Genomic DNA, 26,572 nt, shown 5'->3' with positions numbered 1-26,572 from the left:
GTAAATAAAGAATGGTCAACTATATTACGGTCTACAGACCTCGAGACCTTCACCCATAAAATAAATATATAATATGTATAGTATATTCTGTACTGTTGCAATGTCATTATCTACCTATCATTAATCTACTCTAGTTATTACTAAACCGTTCAAAATATTTTTTTATGTCACAGTTTCCATTCAAACAGTCGAAAATCAGTGATTATCATCGAATTTGTTTGGAAATTATTTCAACCAATATACCCACAGGTACTGTTAAATCATCAATGGTTAAATAGTGCAACAGGTTAAACTTTTTTAACTTAATTTTAACAGTTGTTATTTATATTATACTATAGGTACTTATCAATTATTGATTAACACCATATCTCGATGTACGTAGAGGTGTTGCACATTCTGTTTTACTTTAGTTCAAAGAATATCATCTTTAAACATACATGCAAGTGGACCACCGCAGTTTTGTTTCATAAAATACTTGTATTCGTAGAAAACTATATTTTTGTTTTGGACGTTTATCATCATCGTTTTGTGTGAAATCTATAAATTCATATATAATTGTGACCATAAACTATAGTAGAACTCGATATTATCCGTCGTATATACCTATTGCTTTCTCAGGTAGTCGAGTCGAATTAAAACGGTCATCTGCTGCAGCTGCAATATAATATATGTGTGTACTATTCCTTTCTGTGGTGGATATATATATATAGGTACGCGTTTAGTGTTCGAACGTGCACTAAATCAAAAGATAACAGAGATAAAATTATGTCCATATTGAAAAAGAAAACATAGAAATTATTATAAACGACTGCACATCGAAGATCAAAGATAATATAAAAATATAATAATGTATTTACAATATAAGCCGCCTCTCTTGGAATATCGTCTATTGAACTTTAGTGTCTCTGCGAACTATAAATTCAACGTTGGTATTTTTGTAGCGTCCGGAGCCAGAGATATAAGACATGGAAAACGTATAGGTAACCTACCTGTAAGATAAATAAAATCGATGTAATTTATCATATTATCATAATGTATATAAAATATTATGTCAAGAAACGTTTAGAGCGAAAACTGCAGCAGCCGTTCCGGAAGTCCGACAACTCGGGTTTAATTTGCGTATGCAACTCATAACCTGCAGTGCACAGTGTCGAGTTAAATCATTATATTATTTTTTTGTTTTACTCGTTTAAATGACACGTTCGTCATAATCATAACGTACAGTATAATAACGAGCACTTACTTAATAGTTAAAATAATATTAGCGGTATAGCAATAACAGCTACTCGTATGATTTTCCGCTCCAGGTGACACAGTACATATAGCCAACTGCTGCACAAGTGACACCGTGCCGCAGTACTCATAATATAATAATAAAACCACTATTGATATCCACGCAATATAATCACTGATGCGATGATAATAATAACGAAAAGACATACACCGTATACGCGCGAAACCGTAGAAGAAACCCGTTAATTCCGATGATTATAATAATATGATGTATACGTATACGTACCTACCTGCCTACCTATATACATTTATTGTTTTTTTTTGGCCAACTCAAAATCATTGGTTTTTCTTGATAATTCGTGCATTCAATGATACCGAGAACAACAATAGTATAGGATTAAAAAAATGAGGATAAACACAGGGACAAAAGTTTTTTATATAGGTATTTATAATGTCGTTCGCAGTCTGTTACGCGTGAGTAACATTGGTAGTTGGTACCTTGGTATCAGACTGCAGTGAAGAATAATATAATACATTGGGGTTAATAAGAAATAACGTCATGTGACAGATTGTCAACAACAGGTCCGTAGATTATAATACTAGTGTAGGTATTATATAGGTTAGGATAGGTACCTTGTACCTTTTGGTTGGTCACGAAAATCAGTTAACTGCTTGTATCTATAAACAAAATAAAAGTGATTTACTTAAAAATGTTGTTAGATTCAGTTAAGAATAATTTTACCTTCTGAAAACTTGAATATTATTGTATTACCTATATTTTACAGAAAAAAATGTGTAGTAACAACATTTATTCCTGCTTAAAATTATGAGTTAAAGTATATGGGTTTACTATAATAGTACACGAGTTAAAACTATACCTACCAGTTACTGAAACTGAACTTCAACAATTCAAATTATTTAACAAAATTGTATATTACCTACATATTTTATTTTTATAATGTATTGTGAAAACGATTTAAAGTAAATTAAAAATAATTAATAATCGTATTTTAATTTTATTAATGTAGCACTAATACTTCATTTAAGATAAACGGGAATAAAAAGGGTGCATAATATAATATGAGAGAAGTATTTATTTATTCTATGGTGAACTTTGATTGAATAATATTCAAGTTATAATAAAATATGTGCACTTTCAGGTATTTATTTAAACAAACATTTTGTTTCAAAATATTTTTCCTTTTTGTGTCAAACCTGAAATGGTATTTTATTTTACGGTAAACATGGGTGTAATCAGTGGCATATATTTTATGTTTATGGACGCATTATAAAATATCTTATGAAGTTATGACTTATGAGGGATACATTATAATAGTCGAAAAGAGTGCTTCAAGCAAGCACGACTGGCCATCGGCTATTAAAATATCAAACACCCATTGGTTTATGGCTATAACGGTAAGAAAATAAATAAGAGAAGAAAAGGTGGAAAAAAAACGTTGATTTGATCACGATGAGCGACTCATAAATATATTTACGGAATAACTACATATTTTGGATACGATAATATACCTACAAACCTGAAGGCACGCGGTGTATGTTATCAACTCGTATTTCGACATGGCGGTCCTTATGAAGTTATAAAAACCGTGTTTGTGTGAAGATTGCATTTGTAAGAATGATATATGGCGTGGTGAGAGATTCGAATTGAATTTTGATTGTATTAGCTGAACATGGTCTGAGAACTGCAACATGGGTACTTACCTAATAATAATTCAACCACTGTGGGAATTTAGGTTGGTAATACCATATTAAAAAAAATGTTTAAATCAGTCATTATATCAAGGAACGCATTAAATGTTGAAAATATATGCACTTATATATTTTTTACTCTTTGAATTTAAACAAAGGATGTGTTGATGCATCCAGTAATTTACGTGTAAAATCTCAGTACCTAGAAACAAAAATAATATTTGAAAAAAACATTTATCACACTTATAGCAGCGTAATAGATCACAAATTATAATTATTTTAACAACCACACTCAATTACATACCGAAATCTTTAATAGACAAATAATTAATCAATATTCATGCATATATGGTATAGGTAGGACGTATAGGACCTACATAATATCATTAAAGTCATGGCTATAACAGGTATTATTTTATCCAACGAAAAAATTTCTAAATTATTATGTATTGTACATCTATATACATTATGTATAAGTCATATACTCATATTATACCTGCATATACCTATATCACCTGCATGTGTAGATATCGAATATAAAACAATGAAATAAAACAAAGAACACACAATATGTGCAGTAAATAATATTATAATATATCTATAAATAAAGGTACAAATACCGTCTAAAAAATTCCATCATTTTTAGAGAATGCTTGACTAAATCATGGAAAATCGCATATCCTACATATAGAGATGACCTCGTCAAATTAAAAAAAAAACGAGCCAACGGTATTGAACTACGTGCCCAGGTCTCCTCGGTTCTGCCCGTGTTGCAATTACCGACAATCGAGAAAACCTAATTAAATCAACAGCGAACTTATTTCCAGTTCTCTTCCACTCGCCGATTTGACCCATTTTTCTTTCATCTGCCCACTAGACAACAATTGCTCGGCGCTTTGAGCAGGGTGCAGGACGTCTGTGTATAATGTCACGGAGCATTGTCTACGTGAACTCGATTTTTCAATTGACAATTTTCGTTGAATTTATAATTCTCGACGCGTCTAGTCATCGTCAAACTGCAACTTCCAGGTGAAATCGTCACCGGGGCGATCATTCAGTCCAATAAAACTCTTCATCGCGCCATTGTATTTGATTTTTATATTTGCGGGCAGAGCTCACCACGCTGCTCCTCGTCGCAACCCATGTAGATATTTAGGCACACATAATAAAATACGTTATTACAGCAAGCCGAGTGTGACAGATGAACAATTATTATGTATCGTTCTATTATTGCTTATATACGCGCGGAACGGAGATCGTGTAAATTCTGATTGCTACAGCCGAAAAGAATAAAATTGAGCTGGAGTGCCGGACACCACCACATGCCCTCGCCTTTATTATATTATATTATATCGTTATTATTATTATTACTATTATTATATTTTTGTGGACGGCTTTACAACTCTCCACAGCAGATCCTCGAGATTAACGGTATACCGCCGTCACGTCGGTATATATGGTAAAACAATAGCTTTGGTACGCGTCGTCCGAACAATCCAGATATCATTATATACGGTGTGCGGCCTGCCTCTTCCCGCCCCTCTACAATGCACACTTCCGCCGGGCGCAGTTGCTGATATAATTAAACAGGGAAAAATAACCGTGTCGAATGTACGAAAACCTATGGTGTGGGGTCTTTACTATACATAAAGAATCTTTATCGTCTTGACTGCGGCCGAATATTATTCAGGTCGAGTTCGGAAAACGACGAGATTTCCTATCGTGGAAATGGCAACAACCAGCACTATCGTTTTTATATTTGGTTCATTTAATATTTTATTGTAATAAAAATTCAAGACGATCGCACGACTCTAACTAGATACCTATACCTGTGCGCCACATCGTAAAACGTAATGCCGGATTGTCTTCCGTCATTTACTTCCCGCGGTGTCAACGTCATTATCGAAATCACCGCGAGTGACCATCTTCGTCATTATAATATTATATTTAGGTATAGGTACCTCCTAGCTATATCTAACTGGTGGCCTATACAGTTGTCATCGGAATAAATCAAATAAATGTAGGCGGTAGGTATTACATAGAATTTATGTTTTTATTCGACATTTGTACATTACTATATTGCTTGTGTAAGTTGTACGATTAAACGATTGGGCTTTATTATTTCGTTACCCACTAGTGTCAACAATAAACTATGTATATAATATAGCCAGTGCAGTGCACTGACCCAGTTCAAAGAGAGTTTAACGCCCCGTCTGCCAAAATAAATACCCGCATGTCATACGTCAATTATTATTAAAGCAATTCAAACGTTAATGTGTTCCATGCACGGTTACACCTTAAAAAAAATTGCCGTATAATTTAATTTGTTCGTTTATTTAAAAGAACTTTAAATCCATGGCGAATATTGTGGCACGCCCGCGATTTAAGTACAACGATTTTACACAGACATGACAGCGTAGACGGCTATAACTCGAGTATTAAATATAATACACAAGTTTTGACTTTCTATATATCGTTTCGTGACAGTATAGCACAATGAATCCAGATAAATATCTATGTTATACTTAAATTATAATGTATTTATATGGGTGAATTTAAGTAATTAAGCTCAACAAGAATACTTACGTTTAAGTATGACGTTATTGACTTATTGTATAATATAATATATAGTTGATCATAATATTATTTTCGCTAGTTTGACCAATTAAGGATTATGCTCTGGATAGGTGAATTGGGCTTCCAAATTTCCGGGCCCCAAAATATCTCTGAACGGGTCTATACTTATTGCTTGGTGCTATAAAAACGTAACTAGGTAGGTATAATATATTTTTTTAAATAATCGGCATCAATTTAAGCACGTATTAAAATCGTCGATGTTATGTCACATTCCGTTATTCTTTAATGCATTCTTCTACAAAATATTTCTTTAATCTTTCTATACAGATTACTGTAATTTAAACATTTTATTAATATACAGGTATACGTATTACGTATATACTGCATCCTCTACAATAATAACACCGGAGGTGAATATAATTTTCGGGATCTGATAGTTTTGGCAGTGTATACAATGAATACATCAATCTCATTACCATACATTTTTTTATGATCGAAAATAATAATAAAATACCTATCAAACATAATGGATTCACTAATATAAATATAGGGTTAAGAAATTCTTGTGCTTCCATGTTTATATAATATTAGTAATAACTTGTTAACATCGAAATTACTATCTATAGAATATTTCTGTGTTAAATCATGTTTGTCTATAACTGCCTACATAGGTGAAATAAATTCACATTTTTGTTAAAAAATTACTAGCGTTTTGTTTAAATAAGAAATCATCTTTTTGAATTTCGGAAGGAATAATAAGAAATTGAAGATATTATTGCACGTGACTTTGTGCAAAACTATCGAAATCGAGGATGAACGTTTAGGAATAATATTTCAGTTCAATTTACCGGATGAATATCTAAAAATAATTACTCGGTTTCGGAATCGAATCGGATGCGGTAAAGACATTGGTTTGGTCAGAAACGTGAATAGACACGCAGAGATATATTATATATTTTTTTTTCATTGAGTTATGCATTTTTAAAAATATTTCTTAAAGCGGAGAAAATGATTTTTTCAAAACTTCTATATTATTATATTCTGTTATTTTTTTTTCATCATAAAAATTTTGTCCAGCAATGGGTACGTCGTTCATACGTGGTCTGCGAATATACGTATACTGCAGACAGAAAATGACATACGCGGCCACCGATTTTCCGAGATAGTTCCTTGAACTCGGCACAACGATTCGACTCGATTTGTACGGTCGCTCCGGAGAATTCCGTTTATATACATATGGGTAGAGAAGACAAAAAATTATTAAAAAAAAAATTATATAGTTTTTAGTATAAAATATGGTTGGTATTTCGTGATTCAAATCATATACAGAGGTTTTTTTCCCGTCGGACAAATATTCAAGCAATATTTCAGTAGTCTATTCAACTCATGATTAAATTTTTAAAAATAAAAAAAACAACCATAACTTGAAGTATTATTATATTATATAGATGACATTACGTCAATGACAATTTTGACCCACGGGGTACAGACATTTTGAATAAATTACCAAGTCAAACAAAATAATATCTGAAAAAAAACATACATACTTAACATAATATTATAGTGATTTCTTAATCTTCGAGGGTATACACATACATACCTACTTAAAATGATATTGTTTTCTGACACTGGAAAAGATAATAATTTATTTTTATGAAGGGGTATGCCGACCATAATTATTGAAACATTAACGGGAATTATTGAACTCATAAAAAACATATTCCTTATTATTATGAAAGCATATATTATACGTATTATTGTTGTTTGAAATGTATATAATTATGTAAGCAATTGATGGTTTACTGTTTTAAAATGTATAGTAAGTACTTTAAAGTGTGTTTATTTCTGTTTCAGGAGTCGTTTAAAATATGAAAGCTGCCGGCGTAGTGCTACATTCCGGTAGTTGGTCAAGATGGTCACTGTTCTTACTTTTGTGGACAAACTTTGCTAGCGTGCTTTGTACGTATTATAATAATATATTACTCTACTAAATAAACAGATTTTGTCTATCAAAAAATGTTAATTGACAAATAAAATGTGTAGTCATTTTACATTTATATACTACTCAGCTTTCATAGTGTAAATAATCTAATATGAAACAGAGGCAGCTAGTTAATTGCAAGAGACTATATTCGCAGCAATTTAAAATTGCATCCACTTGCCCACAACCCGCATATTATAATATAGTGTGTATAAGAAGGAGTAAATTATAGCCAATATTAAATAAAAAAATAATTTTCATAATATATAGAATATACAGAACCTATTGAATCGATTGTTTTTTAGTATTATTATTGAAATACATAATAATTTTAATTTATACAAACATTATTTATGCATTTCTAACAGATTTCGTGGGTACCTTATAGTAAGGTCATCTTTGTCACATAGGTAGTTGACAAGGGTGTATGACACTTATGTAGTAAAAAAAAAAATGTTTTCTCTTAAATCGAAAATCAAAATAGATATTTTCTATAAGCCTTTATCATGCAAATTAAGTACAAGTAAAGTTTGAACTTTAAGAATGCTTTTAGATATTTCTTAAAGTATTTTTGCTAAAAAAAAAATCATGAGAATAGTAGGTACTTTACACATGAATTTATTTGACCAACTTGAATTATTTGATTCTAAAAAACGTAGGTATAGGTACTTTGAAATGTACACATATTATTATTATTTGTAAGATTATATTATAAGCTCATATGATGGATATTATTTAAATGAGTACAAATTAATATGATAGTAATTGTATTATCTACTATAAGTACCATATTCTGAGAATTTAAAATTTCAAATAAGGTCATATATTCACTTTGAAAGTTCTAATAGCCACACTCCACGGTTGATAAACCAATCACGTATACAATATCGTCCAAATGGCCCCAATACGTCCACTGTAGGTTATAAAAATAATCTCTGCAGGTGCATGCATTTTTATTTATTCTTATTATGCGTTCAGTTGAAATTCAGTATACACCTTTATTTATGTACCATTACATTATAATTTAAAATTCATAATACCTGTACATATCAGAATTGCGAATGTCATAATATCATAATTATATGCTATACATAATACATATATACTACTATATACCGTGTAAGCCATAAGGCAATTATACTACACGTAAACGCAAATATATAAAATATTATATTACCTGGGCATAATATACCACCGCATATACGTGATTAAATACGAACGGTTTTTGCTTTAAGCTTTTGTAAATCCCGAAAACTGTATTCCACATTATACAGTCGTTATTATTGATACGAGTGTGCGAGTGTGACACAATGCAATATAATATAATATAATATTATTATTATTGTTGTTGTTGTTGTCGAATGGGATGACTGCTGCAGCAGTATATAGGTACGGCGCGACGGACGGCGGAAACGGCGACACTGGCCGTTATAATATTACATATAGACGCACCTGTAATAATATAATAATATACAGACATTAATAATAAAACCGCGCGCGCGTGTGTGTGTGTGTGTGTGTGTGTGTGTGTGTGTACTGTAACTTAAAAATGTACAATTGGATTGTGTGAATCGAACTGGGAACAGAAGATGTTATGACGAAGCGTATAGCAGAATATAACAACTAGAAGACGGTGAAAAATAAATAAATTCCAATAATACCTGCAACAGCTAGCCACCTGTACATTATTATTGTATACACACACACACACACACACACACACACACACACACGGTCGCGGATCCGTGCAGCTTATTAGTGACGTCCGATTGTGTGTGCTGCAGGATGACAGACGGACGCGAAATCGAATGGGAATCGATGAAATAACACACTCGCGTCAGACGCCTGTATATTATCGAGCGTTATTTTATCTGTAGGTATACATACATCATCGCATATAGGATGGATAGGTATACAATAATATTTGCGATGTGCTTTATTATATGAGACGTATATGTCGTCGAGGAGACAATTGCGGCGGGGCTGTCTCGTCGGGACATCGATGATATGTATTTGGTGCAGTACCTATACAGTATATAATATATATATAAATGTGTGTGCACGCCGTGTGTTATAAATCGATACTGACGTGACGGATTTACTTATTATTATATTGCATTAAGAAATGAGACTACGACGACGATATATATAAAAAGCCCGTCTACATCTCGTAATATAACGCCGTCCATATGACAACGTAATGGACGTTCACACACACACACACACACACACAAAATAGCTATATTATAGTTTTTAATGTATTCATTTATTAAACTACGTGTTCGTGTCTGCTCGAAATAATGATAAGTGTATGCCAGTTTTCCGAGTGTGTGTGTGTTCCAGCGGTGGTTTTGAGAGGGGCCGTGGTTGGTGGGGGTGGTACACGGGCTTGGTTTAAATACGTAAATATTTTTAAAAAAAACAATAATATATGGTAATTATTAACAGGAAATATTTTAAATGTTTAAAACATAATGCAACAACAATCAAAATGTTACTTACTTTTAAAAGCACTCACGCTTGGATAGCTTTCAGCAAGAAGAAGAAGACAATTGTTTGTGCCATAGTACTAATAGTACTAAATTTGACCCTCCCCTTTTGAAATGTTGTCAGAACCGTTACCAAAGTGTTATAGACACATATAGACTTTGGCTATCGTGATATATATTATCGCTAGTTGTGAAAAGTCATCCACCACGGTGAGAGGCCATGCATAATTTTCTGAAACCCGAACCGATCAATACTATATATTATATTAGTAGGTAACTATATACTACCGACCGTCCTAACCAATACCAATATATATTATGTTTATAGACCATCCGGTGGTTATAGCTCTCTGAGGGTGCACACATGCAATATTACTATATTAGGCTACGTTACAAATCGATTCGTAAAAATATCAATTAAATTAAACTATACGTTTTATTGTTTTTAAATTTTAATACAATATAGATTATACCAAGCAATCTACGGTTTATTATTAGAGGTTTTCTTTCAATAACTCATTTCTATATTATAACGACGTCTCATGCGGTCTAACAGATGAAATATTACATTGCTGCTCTGCGTTATCAACTCGAGTATAAATATTAAACAGAGCCACAGAGGTACTTACGTCGACTTCTATACATCCGCCCTCGTAAAATAAAAATGGAAGATGATTTTTTACCGAAAAAAAATGTTCACGGCGACGTTACCCAGCGTTTTATATTTTTCATTTTCTTTCGTTTTTATAGTCTGTATATAATATAATGTAACAACCACCACTGACACCAGCCGTGTCCGAATGACGTTGATGTACCTACCTAGAGTACATTGGCCAAAGAACAAAGCATAATATAACCGCGGTACGCATAATATTCTTTGGTTCCAGCTGAAGCAGATCAATATTGTATTATATTTATATAGTCCTTCAAACTATACCAAATTATTCGTGTTTCTATATCATCGTAGTGTTACGATATTGGTAGTTATATAATATTGTGCAAGCTTTAGTGATCAGCAAAATATCGGATTCGAGAACGCACCTATACACACATTTTTTTCATTCTGCACATCGCATACACTTCATTGAATGTATTTTGCAGAGCAGACGAGTCAACGAAAAAACACGTCGTCGGACGAGGTAATCGAACTCTCCTCCATATAGTATTTATCCACTGGTGCATGTTAATACAAATCATACTCTGAAGGGTTGATTAATTGCTTGTTTATTATTCGTTTCCTTTAAACCAGCACTTGTTTTTCAAATATTTTTTTGGTTCCTCCCAGTATGGCATTGCCGCGGTGTCATCACGGTTCGATTCGACTCGGTGAATCTCTACAATATAATATACTCACTTGGTCTCAACATTTGTTAAATAATTATAATTGCCAGAACGGCAGAACAAAATACGTTATGTGCAAAATGACTTATTAGTCAGCATCCTATCAGTTCGAACGAAACTGACAGTTACATTTTATAAAAATTATACCAATTTTCTTATTTTTTTTAAATTCACTACTCGGATAATAAAAATGACAGTTAGATTGTATTGTTCGTACATCAATTTCCTGTTTATAAAATTTACATAATTGTATTTTGTACTTATGTAAAGGACATTATAGGATCTAATAAGTAACCTGATGATAAAACTTATTTGTATGATATGGTCAAATAAAACAGGAAATGTTATGGACACAATTTAAATTTCAGTATCTACATATATCTAAGAATTTTTATATTTTAATCGACATAACATGGTTAATTTAATTTTGTTAATTTAAAGAAGTTAAGTTTCCAACTATTTCCAACTTTTCTAAGCCATTCATAGTAACCGCATTCGGATTCCAGTAATAATATTATTGTCGTCTTCGTCAACTAATAAATTTAACTAAATCCTGAAACCCCCTGAACGATTTATCTTATTTTGTCAATTGTCACACAGGGAACCGAAGTTAGTACACACGTTGCATGCTGAATTCATACGTACACAAATACCGAATAATATACCTACAATGAGTACAGTGAAATTAATAATAATAATATAAAGATATAATAAATATAAATATGTATATATTATGGAAAATTGAAAACATTGTACTAATATTTCTTTTATTATGTATGTGGTACTCGAATGTCTGTTTTTTCAGAACATCTGGGTATAATTTATAGTCTCCGTAGATGACGAGGATAGCCAATTTTCTTTGATGTGTACCCACCTACAGTTATATTATATTTGCCACATGTAGTGAAATTCAAAAAACCTATTAATTGTATTGTTATTATACATGGTTCAGAAATAAACGCTTATTATTTGTATTCACTATATATACATTACTATTATTATTTACTTTTTTTATGGAAACAACATAATATTCTTTTAGGAATTTATAATGTCAACGCCTCGAATTTAGTTTTTCTTAACGCTTTTGTCAGGGTAGACAATGTGATACAATACACAATAATATGTATACCGCTATCGGACAAATAAATTTATACATACGAACAGTTATTGCAATAATATACCATATGTGTCTAAAATAAAATTTAAACAAATAAATGATATCAATATTATGTTAAAAATCGAAAATAATTACCAAATGGCCGCGTGTGTACTCGTAGCCCGTAGGTATAATGTATATACTGTATAGATATATAATAATATTATATACTACATAGTCATAGTATTGATTTCTCTTATAATAATCTATTATATTATTTTCATCTTACATTGTAAAATAAAAAAAATAGACTGTCCAATTCACTATTTTGCAGTATTGTTATTGTTTTACGTTTGTTTTCTCTTCACACGAAAGACGATCATATCGTGAAATATCTACAATGGAATTTTAAAATAAAATAAAAACATTTTTAGTTTAAATCGGCATATAATTTAAAGTAGTATTCAGTTTTACTATAATAGTGTGATAAAAGTTAACATAATTAACAGTTGTTTTAGTCTAGTCTTAACTCTTAATATACATTTAAAAATACATATTTATTATTTACTAAATCAAAAAATCAGAGCGTTTATTATAAGATTTTTTTAAATGATACATATCCAACCCACATTTTTATAATTAATACAATACTTATTATTTTGTTTATTAAAATATCGAATATGATCAACGTAATGCAAAGACACAGCAGAATTCTGATAGGAGGATGACGAACTCGAAACATGTTGTTGGTAATATTATTATATCTATCAGCTATTACATTAAATAAACACTTCAATGTAAAATATACTATTATGTATATAGATATATAAACTATATATAATATTATTGTCTAAAGCGATCGCGCTTTAAAGTCAGCATAGTGTATTCACACCGAGAAGTGTAACCGATTTTTTAATGTGGAAAAAAAACGATTTGTTCATCCGAATCTATTCAGGATGCACACGTCGGGGGATCACACTTGCGGAAAGCAAATCTAATTTTTGGTGTTTACATTTTTTTATTTTATTTTTTTTTTATGACGCAATCCGTCGATCGTCTTCCTATACTTACACGCCGCCTCTACTGTATATGCAATGACTTTAGTGATTTACCATTATTATCCATGTCCAATTACTATGGTACAATTAAAACTACCAGTCCACGGTCATAGACCGCCGTATACGTATCCGCGATTCGTCGTCGGTCGCGGAGTAAGAAATAATGACGATAAAACGCAATAGCGCAGTATAGGTACTTACAGCCAGTTAACACGACACACCGATTCCATTGATCGCACCAACCTACCAATTTTCTCATGCGGCCATCCCAAATATTTACTTATACGCAATTTTATAATTGTTAATTTATATATACACATTGCAGGCAATTAATGATGGAATATCAAACGTAGGTTTCAATTATTGAAAATAAGTTCACACGTCTAGATACATAAAAAAAATAGATACAGTAATAGGTAAACCCAAAATGTACCTACAATCTAAATGTTTAAAAAGTAATGTATAATATATATATTATATAAAATAATAAATCAGGTACTGATGTCTAAATATTAAAATTAAAATGCAATAATCATTAAAATATTATACAATATAAATAATGCAACATGTCAATTCCTTATAAATTATTATTAAACATTTTGAATGGATGTCAGATTTAAGCTTAAACCCATAAAAATGTATATACACTATCAATTGTGCCCAAGTAAATTTAAAAACGATCGATGGCAATACGATGGATTGTTCGGAAAGTTATATCCGTAAATTCCTGGTTCCGTTAATCATGATTTGAAATTAGCGTAATCGTTTTAAAACTATCTGTAGGTACATATGCCGTGGTGAAATAACATTAAAAGGATTGACTCGAGGACTCAATAAAATCCTCTACCGTGTACCTAGGTATATGAATTGGTAATGTTGCACTTATTTTTGTCGAATTACAATCGTTCTGGTCATCACATAAAACTAATTTAGTAAAGAATATTCGGAAGAATAATGTACATTTTTAATATCTAAATTGTGTTGTTTTCATTACAATAATTGAGTGTACATACGCCGATTAAATTAGGAAGATGACCAACTTTTCGACGTGTTTGCATTCGTTTTGGTCAGATCCCAGCCACATTTATAACAAAAGAGTCATTTGATTAGCTGGCGAGTTTATTTTACCTTTTTTGAATCGAAGTGCAATTCTAACATTTAGGCACAGGTGTAAGTAGGGGTGCAGTTCGACAAGCTTCTATGAATGTTATGATGTTTAGGTATTATATGTGTATTATCTACTATAGTCGATCGTTGAATTCCGGGTCAAAAGTGTCGAGGTGCAACAATCGATATCACCAACCCAATTCTCGTTACGAATAGGAAATGGATAATTTTCACATCGCGGGGTGTCATTTGGCTGCCCAAGATGCATAAACCAATTTGTCTGTGTACGTCAATTGATATCAGGCAGCACTCTTGAAATACCTAAGTACCTGTATTATAATGGGGGACATCTTCTCTTTTCGCTCAAGCCGTGATGGCAGGACAAAAATAATTAGGTTATAGGTTATTAACGTCGTTTCTTCGACACACCATATTCGGTCTATAAATTTTCTGGACATAAATTAATACATATTTATTACTTTCTCCGTTTCCAATACAAGAGAGAGCATGGTCTGTATGAGAATTAAGAATATAATTATAATTTTACCTGGCTTGACTGTTATAAATTGATACATATAGTATTAATATTTTTCATTCCCATTACAATATGAAAGATTAATATAATAATTACAATCCAGATTCTGACAATGAAGTAATCAGAAAAAAAACGATTTATATTTTTTCTCCGAGTCATCTGTGACCTGGCTATTCATCAATAGAAAAAATTTTTTTTTTGATATTATATTTAACTAATAATTTTTATTTCATATCTAGGTCGAACTGCTTTTGAAAAACTCACGGAATTAGAGTACAAAGGCACGACATATTATACAGTAAAAAACTTGACGCTGTATGAGTGCCAGGGATGGTGTCGAGAAGAGCCAGAGTGTCAAGCAGCTTCATTTAGGTAAAATAATTGAGTACTTACAAGAAAAAATATTTAAGGGTTTAAAATAAACTCATTTTAAAATAATAGTTGTTTTATAATACAATTAATTACAAAAATTATTCAAAATATTTTTATTTTCAACATTTTAAATTGTTAATATTCTGTTAGTTGTTTAATGTTTCAACCAGAGGTTTTTACTATTAGGTATTTCTGCTGTAATATAATGGATCTACTTTAATTGGTTTTTAAACTTGAAATTTTTGAATAAAATATCGATTTGATTTAATTTCAGTTTCGTTTTAAACCCGTTGACGCCCATTCAAGAAACTATTTGCCAATTACAGAATGAGACAACTGCTAATAATCCAGCGGCAACCCCTCAGCGGTCCGTCAACTTGTATTACATGGTGAAAATGCAAATACGATCGGGTTAGTATATATTAAAAATCATCTTAATGTCTAGATGAATTTTTTTAACCTATATTAAGTTAGACCACGGTTTAAAATATACATAGTAATATAGTACCTATGTACACCTATCACGCACTCCACATCATCGTTCTATATTATTATCGTTGTTTATTACAACGTTCCTGCTGCCTGAAACTATACGTATCGGTATACCGTTAACTCTGGAATTTCATAGCACGCGGCGAACTTCTATGGGTTTCGTGTCCATTTCATCCACCTCCTCGGTGTACCACCGTTGTTGGGATTTTCGATCACGACCGTTAATTATTAACAGTGATTTATCCGTATACATTTTACACTCGTATTGCATATACAGACGTGTATTAGTACCCACATTATAATAATAATATGTACCTGTAATATTATCTAGGTCTGCCAATGTATAGCTAAGTATGTATCACCATTGAATGCGATAAAGAGTTATATTGCTGTGTAGGATAACCATACAGGCGCTGCTAACTATGCTAACTGCTGAAGTACCTACTACCTACTGACTATAGCACACTATTATAAAACTTCTAACTAGGACCGTGTAATATATATTATTATATTATATCTAATATCTGCCATCTTAACGCCGAGTGCTTATATAGTCGTTTAGCTAGAGCAAAAAACCTCCCGTTCTTAAGAAAATAGTGTCCGTTAGTTGTTTTTGTGTTGTGATCAGATTTAGCGTAGCGTGACATTATAATAATGAACATTTAAAGAACCTACCTACCTGCCTACCTACCTACCGCTATATATGGTTGTACTTGTCTTTGCACGAAGTACATTGTCGTATAACGGCTGTAAATTAGATTATTTAAATAGCACATGGAAGGACGTAGGTATACCTACCACGTCAGTATAATAATATAAAAATAAATATTTTTATATCGACATAATAATGATATTGTATTATAATGTTTAGAAAAACTAAGACATAAAATGTATACTAATGCTTGATTCGAGTTTTCTCTGCTGTAGATCCTTAGATATATCATATTCAAATGTATGTTTACTTAAAATACCTTATTTTTATGTCACGATTTAAGTACCGAATTCGTATTGTTTAGATAATGTATGTCTGAGGCCATGGTCCTTTGAAAGAGTACCGAACAAAATGATTCGGGGACTAGATAACGCGTTGATCTACACGTCGACGAAAGAAGCGTGTCTAGCCGCCTGCTTGAACGAGGTAATTATTGATAATAATTATGACTATTAAACTCAATTAAAAACCACTTTTTCCAATATGTTAAAAAATATAAATTTAAAGGTTACCGACTAATTTTAGAATAAAACCATAGTTTGATGACGAAAATAATACACTTACAAACGATTTATTCCCATAGCACCGTTTCACCTGCCGTTCCGTGGAGTACAATTACGTAACACTCCAGTGTCATTTGAGCGATTCGGACAGGAGAACCACTGGCCAGTACGTGCAGTTTGTAGAAGCTCAGGGTGTCGATTACTTTGAAAATCTCTGCATCAAAGGTAATTTGACTTACGATAAAATATGACCTCTCGAGCTGGTTTATCATTGATATGTTTAATTTTCTATCAAACAATAACAATTTCAATGTAATAAAATAATATTCGACCATACGGCATTAGTTTGCATAGTCGAAAAATACAATACATATTATAGGTACAGTCGACATCTTTTGTTATGTCATATTTTATATCATCGTTATCACTGCATAATATTGAAAGTATGGGTTTATTACTTTTGTTTCCAGGCAATCAAGCTTGCAAAGGAAATCGCGTGTTCCAAGTGCCCAGGATCGGAGTGGCCGACGACAAAGTGGCACAGTACGCCTCGTTGCATTACTACAACGACAAGGAACTACAGGTAACATTTAATGCTAATGCGACCGTATAATACACACGCACAGACACGGACAAGACTGCGCAAGGAACTTGTGTGTATTGTAACAATTTGCAACTTTCAAAGTAGATACCTACCTATACCACATACCTGTTATACACGGAGATATGTCCGGGACTTGCGCAGTTTTTTTACATAGGGCACATTGTCTGCTCGTACGTGTATATGGTGTAGGTACCTATAGGTACTGTTCATGAATAGTTAACCGGTTACCGAGTGTATTAAAAACATCGTGTAGAATAAGCAAAGGTCAACTGAATATATTATATTATTATATCATGGCGTGTAGAATGCCGATCGTTTAGAATACTTAAAACAATAAGCGAACAGAGATAGGAACAAAGCTATAAGTGTAGGTAATAGGTATAATAACCTTCACGTATATGACGTATGTATAAAGTGTATTAAATATTATTAATTGTATTTCAAGTATCGATATTGAATGTCAAAAAAAGGTAACTAATCGGAGCTTGTCATAGTAATTAAAATTAAGACCAATTGCGTTTGAACACATGAAAAACCCAGAGCCACGTTTGGCATTTTGACATTCTGCACCTGGTGCTATTTTTATTTTATTTTTCCACCCTCCATCCTAGTTTCTATATACTTATCGTTTTTAATTATTGACAACATAATATATAGTTTAACTCAATTTACATAAGGAAAGTGGTCCGAAGACAGAAAATTAAACAGTATAATACTTACTGTACATTATACATTTATTTGTCAAAAAAAAAAATCGATTTAATCAAAAGGCGGTTTTTCGTATATATTCCAATTTTTTTTTTTGTTTCTCCTCATTATTTTTATAAGTGGGTACTGGGAAATTTCTGCTTTTTACCTCCTTCTCCTAAGTACGAACTAGATTCAATTTGCTACCAATAACCTCAAAAAAAAATTAAAGATCAGAGCATCTTTTCTAATATTACAAGAGTCTTCAGACACAAAAAAAATTAATATTTAAACAAATACAAGTCATTAAAAACAAATAGGCATATTCATCGCTCAGCTCAGAATCTAAAATGTATATAACTATTTAAAAAAAATTCAAGAAGTTGATAAATATCAATGTGGAGCCCCTATCAAAACTTTAAATACTTTAATGACTCCCCTGGTTGCTGAGCAAGTTTTAGATACGTCACTGCTGGTAGTTTATAATATAATATATTGTATACTAGGTATATATATATAGCCATATAGGTTTAGTCATCATCGGGACCGGTGACCGAAAATATTATTACGGAACTCCAAATAACAACAAAAAAATATTGATAATAATAATAATATAAAAAATAAGTTCAAGTCATATTCGTCCGTGAAAACTCGAGTAAACCGAATATTATTTCCATTTTCCCAGGTGACCAGCGAGTCGGCGTGTCGGTTGGCTTGCGAAATCGAGAACGAGTTCCTCTGCCGGTCGTTCATCTTCAAAGGACCGCCAGTGGGCACGGCGTACAACTGCGAACTGTTCCACTTGGACCACAAGACGCTGCCAGATGGACCCAGTACGTACTTGAACGCCGAACGACCACTGATCGACGACGGGCAAAAGATCGGCAATTACTACGAAAACTACTGCGAGAGTGAGTTGGTTTTTGACTTCAATTGTCCGCGCTTGTGTGGTGGCAGGTGATGGCCACGGACCACCGTGTCGCTCTTACCGTACAATGTGTCTATATATGTTAAACCCTTATACTTCCCACCCTCGACTCTGTATGTATACATACATAAATAGGGTGATTCACCAACCATGCCCACCCACGTTTATTCTTTAATGATGCAGTTATTCAAAATCAGATTTTTGGTATTTTTAAGTACACTTAAAGATAATATTTTCGCACCACACTTGAGATAAGGACGCTCCTTAAACGGCACAGAAAACATTAAGTATTAAAATATATATTTAAAAAATCCAAAAATCAGATTTTGATTGACTTTATTATTTGAGAAAAAAGTGCGGTGAGCATTACTTACAGTGAATAGTAAATAGGAGGTACTACATGTATATAATAATACCTATATATTGCATATAATAAACTTAAACGTATATTATTACATACCTACATTAAATATTAATATATTAAATTATTAATTATGTATACATGTAGAGCGGACAAAGTGAATGACGTGCGCTTAACGCACGTGAGGTCGTCGTCATCACAATAATTTATTATACACACCTATTTCATAATAATAGTAAATAATAATAAAACAATCTGACCCGGACGCGTTTTGTTTTGCAGAATCCACGACGCCACCTCACGAACAGCTGCCGGTCGTGTTCGAGAGCACCGACGATCCGTCGCTGAACTTGACTAGAACTGATCTGAACTGTGACAAGACCGGAACGTGTTACGATGGTCAGTGCTTATATATTATATTATATTTAAACAACTAATTTGTACGCATATCAGCATATGAGCTCATGGCAATCAATAGTTATTATAATATAGTTACCAACAAATATTCTATTGGGGCTGTATATACCTATTATTAAGCCTGAGTATTTAATGGAGTAAAAAACTATAGAAATAATGTACCAACGATTACAAAATATTTAAATTATGTTAAAAATATATGCATAATGCATAGGCTTCATGAAAATATACTTTATTGAATGGAATTTCTGAAAAATGAAACTTTTTTTGTAAAATTTTCAAATTCAGTGTAATTGTATTCAAATTAAATTGGCGTAAAACGCAAAATCAATCATTCCCCTTCCAATAAAAAAATGTCAATAAAAACATAAAAAACTAATTTAAAAAATACTAGTTACATGCGATTATATATGCATTAATAACTACAACGTCTAAAACATGCAAAATAGTAATCTTGAATTTAGACAGTTTTGATTTTTTTTTGTCCATATATTTTTATCATGTAAATTGATCATCAAGAGATGACGAATAAAATATGAGATTAAAATTACTAAATTAAATATTTTTCTTTATCTAATTAGTCGTTACACAATTTTGATATAACCTATAGGTAGGTACCTATATTTTTATTTTTCCGTGAGGTTTATATAATTGAGTAGAAATTAGGAATTTTATTTATTGTAAAGATCTTTTCAAATATTTAGCACACTCATTCATATACGTGACTTTAAATATACTTAATACTTACGTTACAAAAACATGGTTTCAAGGTATTAATTAATCGTTACACATGAAGTGGTTATCGGATGTGTCTATAATAATATAATAAAATTAAGTTGAGTCAAATTTATGATTTCATCATTTCGCATCGTAATTTGTAACTGCTGTAATCGACAAACGAAATAACAAAAAAAAAACCCATAAATACTTTTATAAAATAAAATACAATTCGTGATCTTATAATTTAATTTTTCTTATATTCAGTGTCCGTGCATTGCAAGGATACCAAGATAGCTGTTCAAGTACGCACGAACAAACCATTCAACGGTAGAATATACGCGCTCGGAAGATCAGAGACATGCAACATAGACGTGCTCAACAGCGACCAATTCCGATTGGATCTAACAATGGCTGGTCAAGACTGTAATACTCAGTCGGTGGTAAGTAATTTAAACCTAATACTGGAACATGAAACAGTTTTAATGGGAGATTAGTCGCGTAATAAGTTGAGGATTTTCTAAGTCTAGATAAGATTTATTAGTTACACCAAAAAAAAATGGCGAATGTTCGGAAATCCGGTTTATTGAACTATCTTCATTAAAACAGCATGGTTTAAACCTGGATAAAAAATACCTTTTTTTCAGACCGGAGTGTTTTCCAATACAGTGGTCCTCCAACACCACAGCGTTGTTATGACGAAAGCTGACAAAATCTACAAAGTCAAGTGCACGTACGACATGTCTTCAAAGAACATCACATTCGGAATGATGCCAATCAGGTGAAAATTTGACTAGTAGCTACTAAAATGTTTATCACCTATATTTTTTTCATACAACCACAAATGACACGTTCCTATAATTATTTACCGGGACTGTATCTTCTATAATATATGTTACCTATACACTTAAAGTTGTGTGGGTATCGTTGCCAGATATATTGTAATTTGAGTGAGCCGCCGGGCACTCTTAGTTGACCAACAATTACGAATGTATAATCTAATTAAGACTAAAACTTGTCAAACGCTTAACAGGGATCCGGAGATGATAAGCATTACTTCAGCACCAGAAGCACCACCACCGAGGATCAGGATCTTGGACTCCCGAGCAAGGGAAGTGGAGACGGTTCGAATCGGCGACAAGCTGACGTTCAGGATCGAAATCCCCGAAGACAGTGAGTATACAAACTAGATGTTAAGCCCGGTACACCGGTGTCTAACATCTAAGTTTGGGACGAGAAATTCGTTTTTTTATCATACAATCGTGGTACACGTGGTATATGCAACGATTGTGGTTGACCGGGTGAGGGCTTAAGGGTCTTAACCCCTTTAAAGTTCACAATTATTTCTTTCAAATGATCCTGTTCAACGAGTATTATTATTTTATAGCTTATAATCTTGAATAGTATTGAACTTATTTGTTATTATTTTAAAACGATTCGTAAATTAGATTCTATTTTGATCTATTATTTGTAATCGATAATTATTAATTTATCAACCCTTGTCGTCCCAAAAATAAAAACATTTTATTTTATTTAAACTAGCTATACAATAACAATAAAAAATGTTAACACATTATTGAATTTTTGTATTAGCTGTGGGCACTTGCACTAGGTAGGTATAATGTATAATAATGTTAGATAATTTCTAACACTATTATAACATATTATTATGGTTAATGATTCCCCTATTATTTGTTACGCAATATTTAATAGGTAGGTAACATTATTGTTAAAATATGATAAAACCAACAAAAACATATCATAAAATATAGATTAGACGGTGTATTTTATTTGTATGCAATTTTTTTCACTAATTTAAAAGTATTGTAAAAAAAATAATAAAGACAATCCCTCTCAACTCTAAATTCCACTAACTCTCGGTCTATATTCCACGTGCATACGGTATATTATTATAATAATAATATGTCGTAAACAACCATGTCTGCACGCCGTTTTTATGACCTTTCCGCGTGTTTTTCCGCCAATGTAGCGCCGTACGGTATATTCGCGAGGAGTTGCGTGGCCATGGCCAAGGATTCGAAGAGCACGTTCCAGATCATCGATGATGAAGGGTGTCCGGTGGACCCGACCATATTCCCCGGTTTCTCGCCCGAAGGCAACGCACTGCAGTCCGTCTACGAAGCGTTCCGGTTCACGGAGTCGTACGGTGTGATATTCCAGTGCAACGTTAAATACTGTCTGGGCCCTTGCGAACCGGTAATGATTACGCTTTCCGCCGCTACAGCAATATTTTTATAAATGATGATGAATAATAATAACATCAACAACAATAATAATACCGACAAATCGTTTTTTGTTTCCGGTTTTTCCATCATCAGGCTGTTTGCGAATGGGGCCGAGATTCCGTCGAGTCCTGGGGACGGCGCAGGAGGTCGGTGTCTGGAGCGCAGCCCAGCAACAATGACACTGCCGAAAACAGTGAAGACATGACGCAGATCAGTCAGGAAATACTGGTGTTGGACTTTGGTGATGAAAAACAATCGCAGTTCTTGAAGAGCAACGAGCCGCAGTACACAGATTTCAGCAAAGGTAAATAATAATTATATAACAATAATATAGACAAATAGGTTTCGTGTCTATATGCATCTTCATTATACATAATATCCGTAATAGGCTATAGTCACCTAACAGGTACGCCGAGTGACACAAATTGACAATTTTTTTTTAAATTGTTGTGGTGCCTAGATACCAAACCATCAATAGTTGACGAATTTTTGTTTAACGTTTTACTTTTCTTACAACGATCGCATCGAGAAGCACATTGTTCCATCACTAATATTCATCATATAATACCTATTATATTACAATAGACATTGATGGATTGATGCATCACATAGTTTTCGCTTTTGAAGAATAAACATATAAACTATAAAACGATCATCGATATCGCATCACGTTTTGATCTACCAGTCCATTACATCATGTTGTTTTCCATTACGAGTTTACATTCTCAAACTCGATATCATGAACTCTTCGCCTACCCACTGCAGGGGTCTTGCCAAATATCAAATTAATCAATAATAAAATTGTTTGTTATTGATTTGTGGTAGACGTCATTTTTCGTGTGATCATTTTCAATACCAACGATTGGTAGTATTTTTCTAATTTCGAATCCGCATGTACCAACGTAATAGGTTTTTGCACTATAATCAATAGGTGAAATGTTAACTATTCTGTGCTGTAACAGTATGTACATAATCTTCGCTTAAACAAATACTGATTACTCTACTGACTCATTTGGACATATTTTATTTTACAGACAAGACAATCACTATTGTGGAACCGTGTCCGACCAAAACGTCCGTACTCGCATTGGGCATCACGTGTATGCTGCTCATATTGATTTACGTGAGCACAGTATTCTGTTACTACATGAAGAAATGGATGACTCCAAGAAAAATGATGGCATAGAAAATGTGTCCACTAAAAACATTGCCTACTCTTGTCAATAAGCCATGGTTGATAATATATACTCAAATTAAAACCAACAAACAAAAATAAAATATTAATAATAAAACGACAATATTATATTGTACGTCCAAAACGTGTAATAAGTAAAATATGTAATATCCCGCCAAATTAATTTCCTATATTTAGGAAATACTGCACAATCATTTTTACCATCGCTCATATCGATAGGAACAGTAAAAATAATGTACCTATCACAAACCTACTACTGAAATCGAATTTATAAAAAACTAATGTAAATGTTATCGCCCCTGGCGATAAACTTAACATTTTTGTATATAAAACAGGATTAGTCCTATATTATATAATTTGAATAATTTAAGTTTGATTTTGTGCCTATTGGAATTTCGCGCATTTCCATACAGTAAATATTTTATATTATATCATATCCGTAATTTTTATTTCCCAATACAATTATTAGTATCGTCGTTATAAAATAATTGTGTATTTGAACGTCATACTTACATGCACAATGCACGTGCATGATACTATATATTTACTATATGTGTGTAAAGTATACTTGTCATGAAGATGAAAAACTTGATTTTATTATAAAACAATTGATAATAAAGTTAAATACATTTAGGAAAACATTAGGAAATTAAATTTGAATTAAGTTTTTCCTCTTCTTGATGAGTATCACTTCATTTTAATTGTAAAAATAAATAAGATTATATTTATGTCTCAATCTAGGCGCTCTCTACAAAGCCTAATATTATGCATTTTCAAATTAATTTAACCAATTTTCATAAACAAAGAATAGATATTATACTTAATTTATATTCAAAAAAAAATTAACGTCTAGATAGGCAAATATTTTATAGTTAATTTAATTTAATTTAAACAACTAGTTTTATTAATTTATATAAAAACGTAGAAATTAAATATTTATAGGCACGTTTAATTGTATCATGTATTTTTTTTTAAATATATTTTATAATATAGACAAATATTATAGAAATATACAAAAACTGTATTCATTTATTGAAACCAACCATTGAACCAAATCTCCTATAGTCCATCGGACATTAGGCCGTTAGGTTGACAACCTAATAAATTTTAATTTAAATAGGAATGAATAATAATAGGAATATAGGACAAGAGTCTATTTATTATATCACTTATCTCCTAGTCAAGACAAATCCGCATTAAATCAAAATCCTTTGTTTATGGTTTTTTAATTATCTTAGATTAAAATTACCAATTACAAACACTATTGATGATAATATTGTTGAGGGTTCGACATATCAGTTTAGTATTTTATTCATGATTTAAATTTAAAAATATTTGTATTTTTTTTTTTTTTGTAAATCAAAATAGGGTTACATTCAAATATTTAATATTTACATATTTAAATATAGATAGATAGAGAATAATTATATATATAAAACCCCTCAAAACATAATTCCTCCTGTTTTTGTGGTAAGTGATTTTAATCAAAGATTACTTACTGAAAAACAAAACAAACAATTTTTGCTTCAATGATTTTAGTCTATGTCACGCAGTGGCGAAACGAACATGGTCTTTGAGAAACAATTGCTTCTCGATATTTTTAATATTTAGGGGTGGGTGGGTGCTCAATATGGATGTAAAAAAACAAAACTAAATAATAATGGTCGTAGGCAATAGGTAATAGCAATGCTAATAGTACTTGTGTTTATTATAAATTATTAGTGGGAGGGTGGGTGGATTCTGTGTCAATTTTAGGTTGCTTATGGGTTATTTTAGGTTCTTTTCGCTACTGATGTCAGTATGTCACGCATGGGTATAAGAGAGGTAAAATAAATGAAGCTTACAGACATATTACTCCTTATTAATTGATAAAGTGATTTTTTGCGTTTAATTAAATTGCGTGTATATAGTACTGTATACTATATAATATAGTTATTAATTATATACTTTAAAAGTTTCAAGATGATACCCACGAAACAACTAAAATCGTTATTCTTCGTTTAAATATCTTATTTTATCCAAATTCAAACTTAAAATATCCATAAATACAACTACTTGTGAGAAGCTATGAAAATGCGATTTTATTAATTTTGAACTACCAAAATAATTTGCAACTTTCCGAGAATTTGATGAATTTTGTCAAAATTTGAACTTGATCAATGATTATAAAAAAATGCTTATATGTGTACATGTATGCATATTATGCATAAA

General features: G+C 31.9%; 1 protein-coding gene across 1 annotated transcript in view; it reads left to right on the top strand.

The window, feature by feature from the left end:
* The window catches only part of LOC111042936, a 39,588-nt gene extending 14,642 nt beyond the window's left edge, over nt 1–24,946 (top strand). Inside the window, exons 2-15 of the mRNA XM_022327679.1 lie at nt 7,375–7,479; nt 15,367–15,499; nt 15,774–15,910; nt 17,008–17,129; nt 17,287–17,431; nt 17,677–17,789; nt 19,183–19,408; nt 20,069–20,185; nt 21,188–21,363; nt 21,568–21,701; nt 21,954–22,093; nt 22,911–23,137; nt 23,260–23,470; nt 24,201–24,946. Of these exons, the coding sequence (XP_022183371.1) occupies nt 7,389–7,479; nt 15,367–15,499; nt 15,774–15,910; nt 17,008–17,129; nt 17,287–17,431; nt 17,677–17,789; nt 19,183–19,408; nt 20,069–20,185; nt 21,188–21,363; nt 21,568–21,701; nt 21,954–22,093; nt 22,911–23,137; nt 23,260–23,470; nt 24,201–24,352 (2,124 nt within the window). The 5' untranslated portion in view covers nt 7,375–7,388 and the 3' untranslated portion in view covers nt 24,353–24,946. The remainder of the gene's footprint in view (nt 1–7,374; nt 7,480–15,366; nt 15,500–15,773; nt 15,911–17,007; nt 17,130–17,286; nt 17,432–17,676; nt 17,790–19,182; nt 19,409–20,068; nt 20,186–21,187; nt 21,364–21,567; nt 21,702–21,953; nt 22,094–22,910; nt 23,138–23,259; nt 23,471–24,200) is intronic.
* The last annotated feature ends 1,626 nt before the right edge of the window (nt 24,947–26,572 follow it).

This window comes from Myzus persicae, unplaced genomic scaffold (assembly GCF_001856785.1).
Source record: "Myzus persicae strain clone G006 unplaced genomic scaffold, MPER_G0061.0, whole genome shotgun sequence".
In the NCBI taxonomy this organism is placed as follows: domain Eukaryota; kingdom Metazoa; phylum Arthropoda; class Insecta; order Hemiptera; family Aphididae; genus Myzus; species Myzus persicae.
This window is presented reverse-complemented; position numbering and strand designations above follow the sequence as displayed.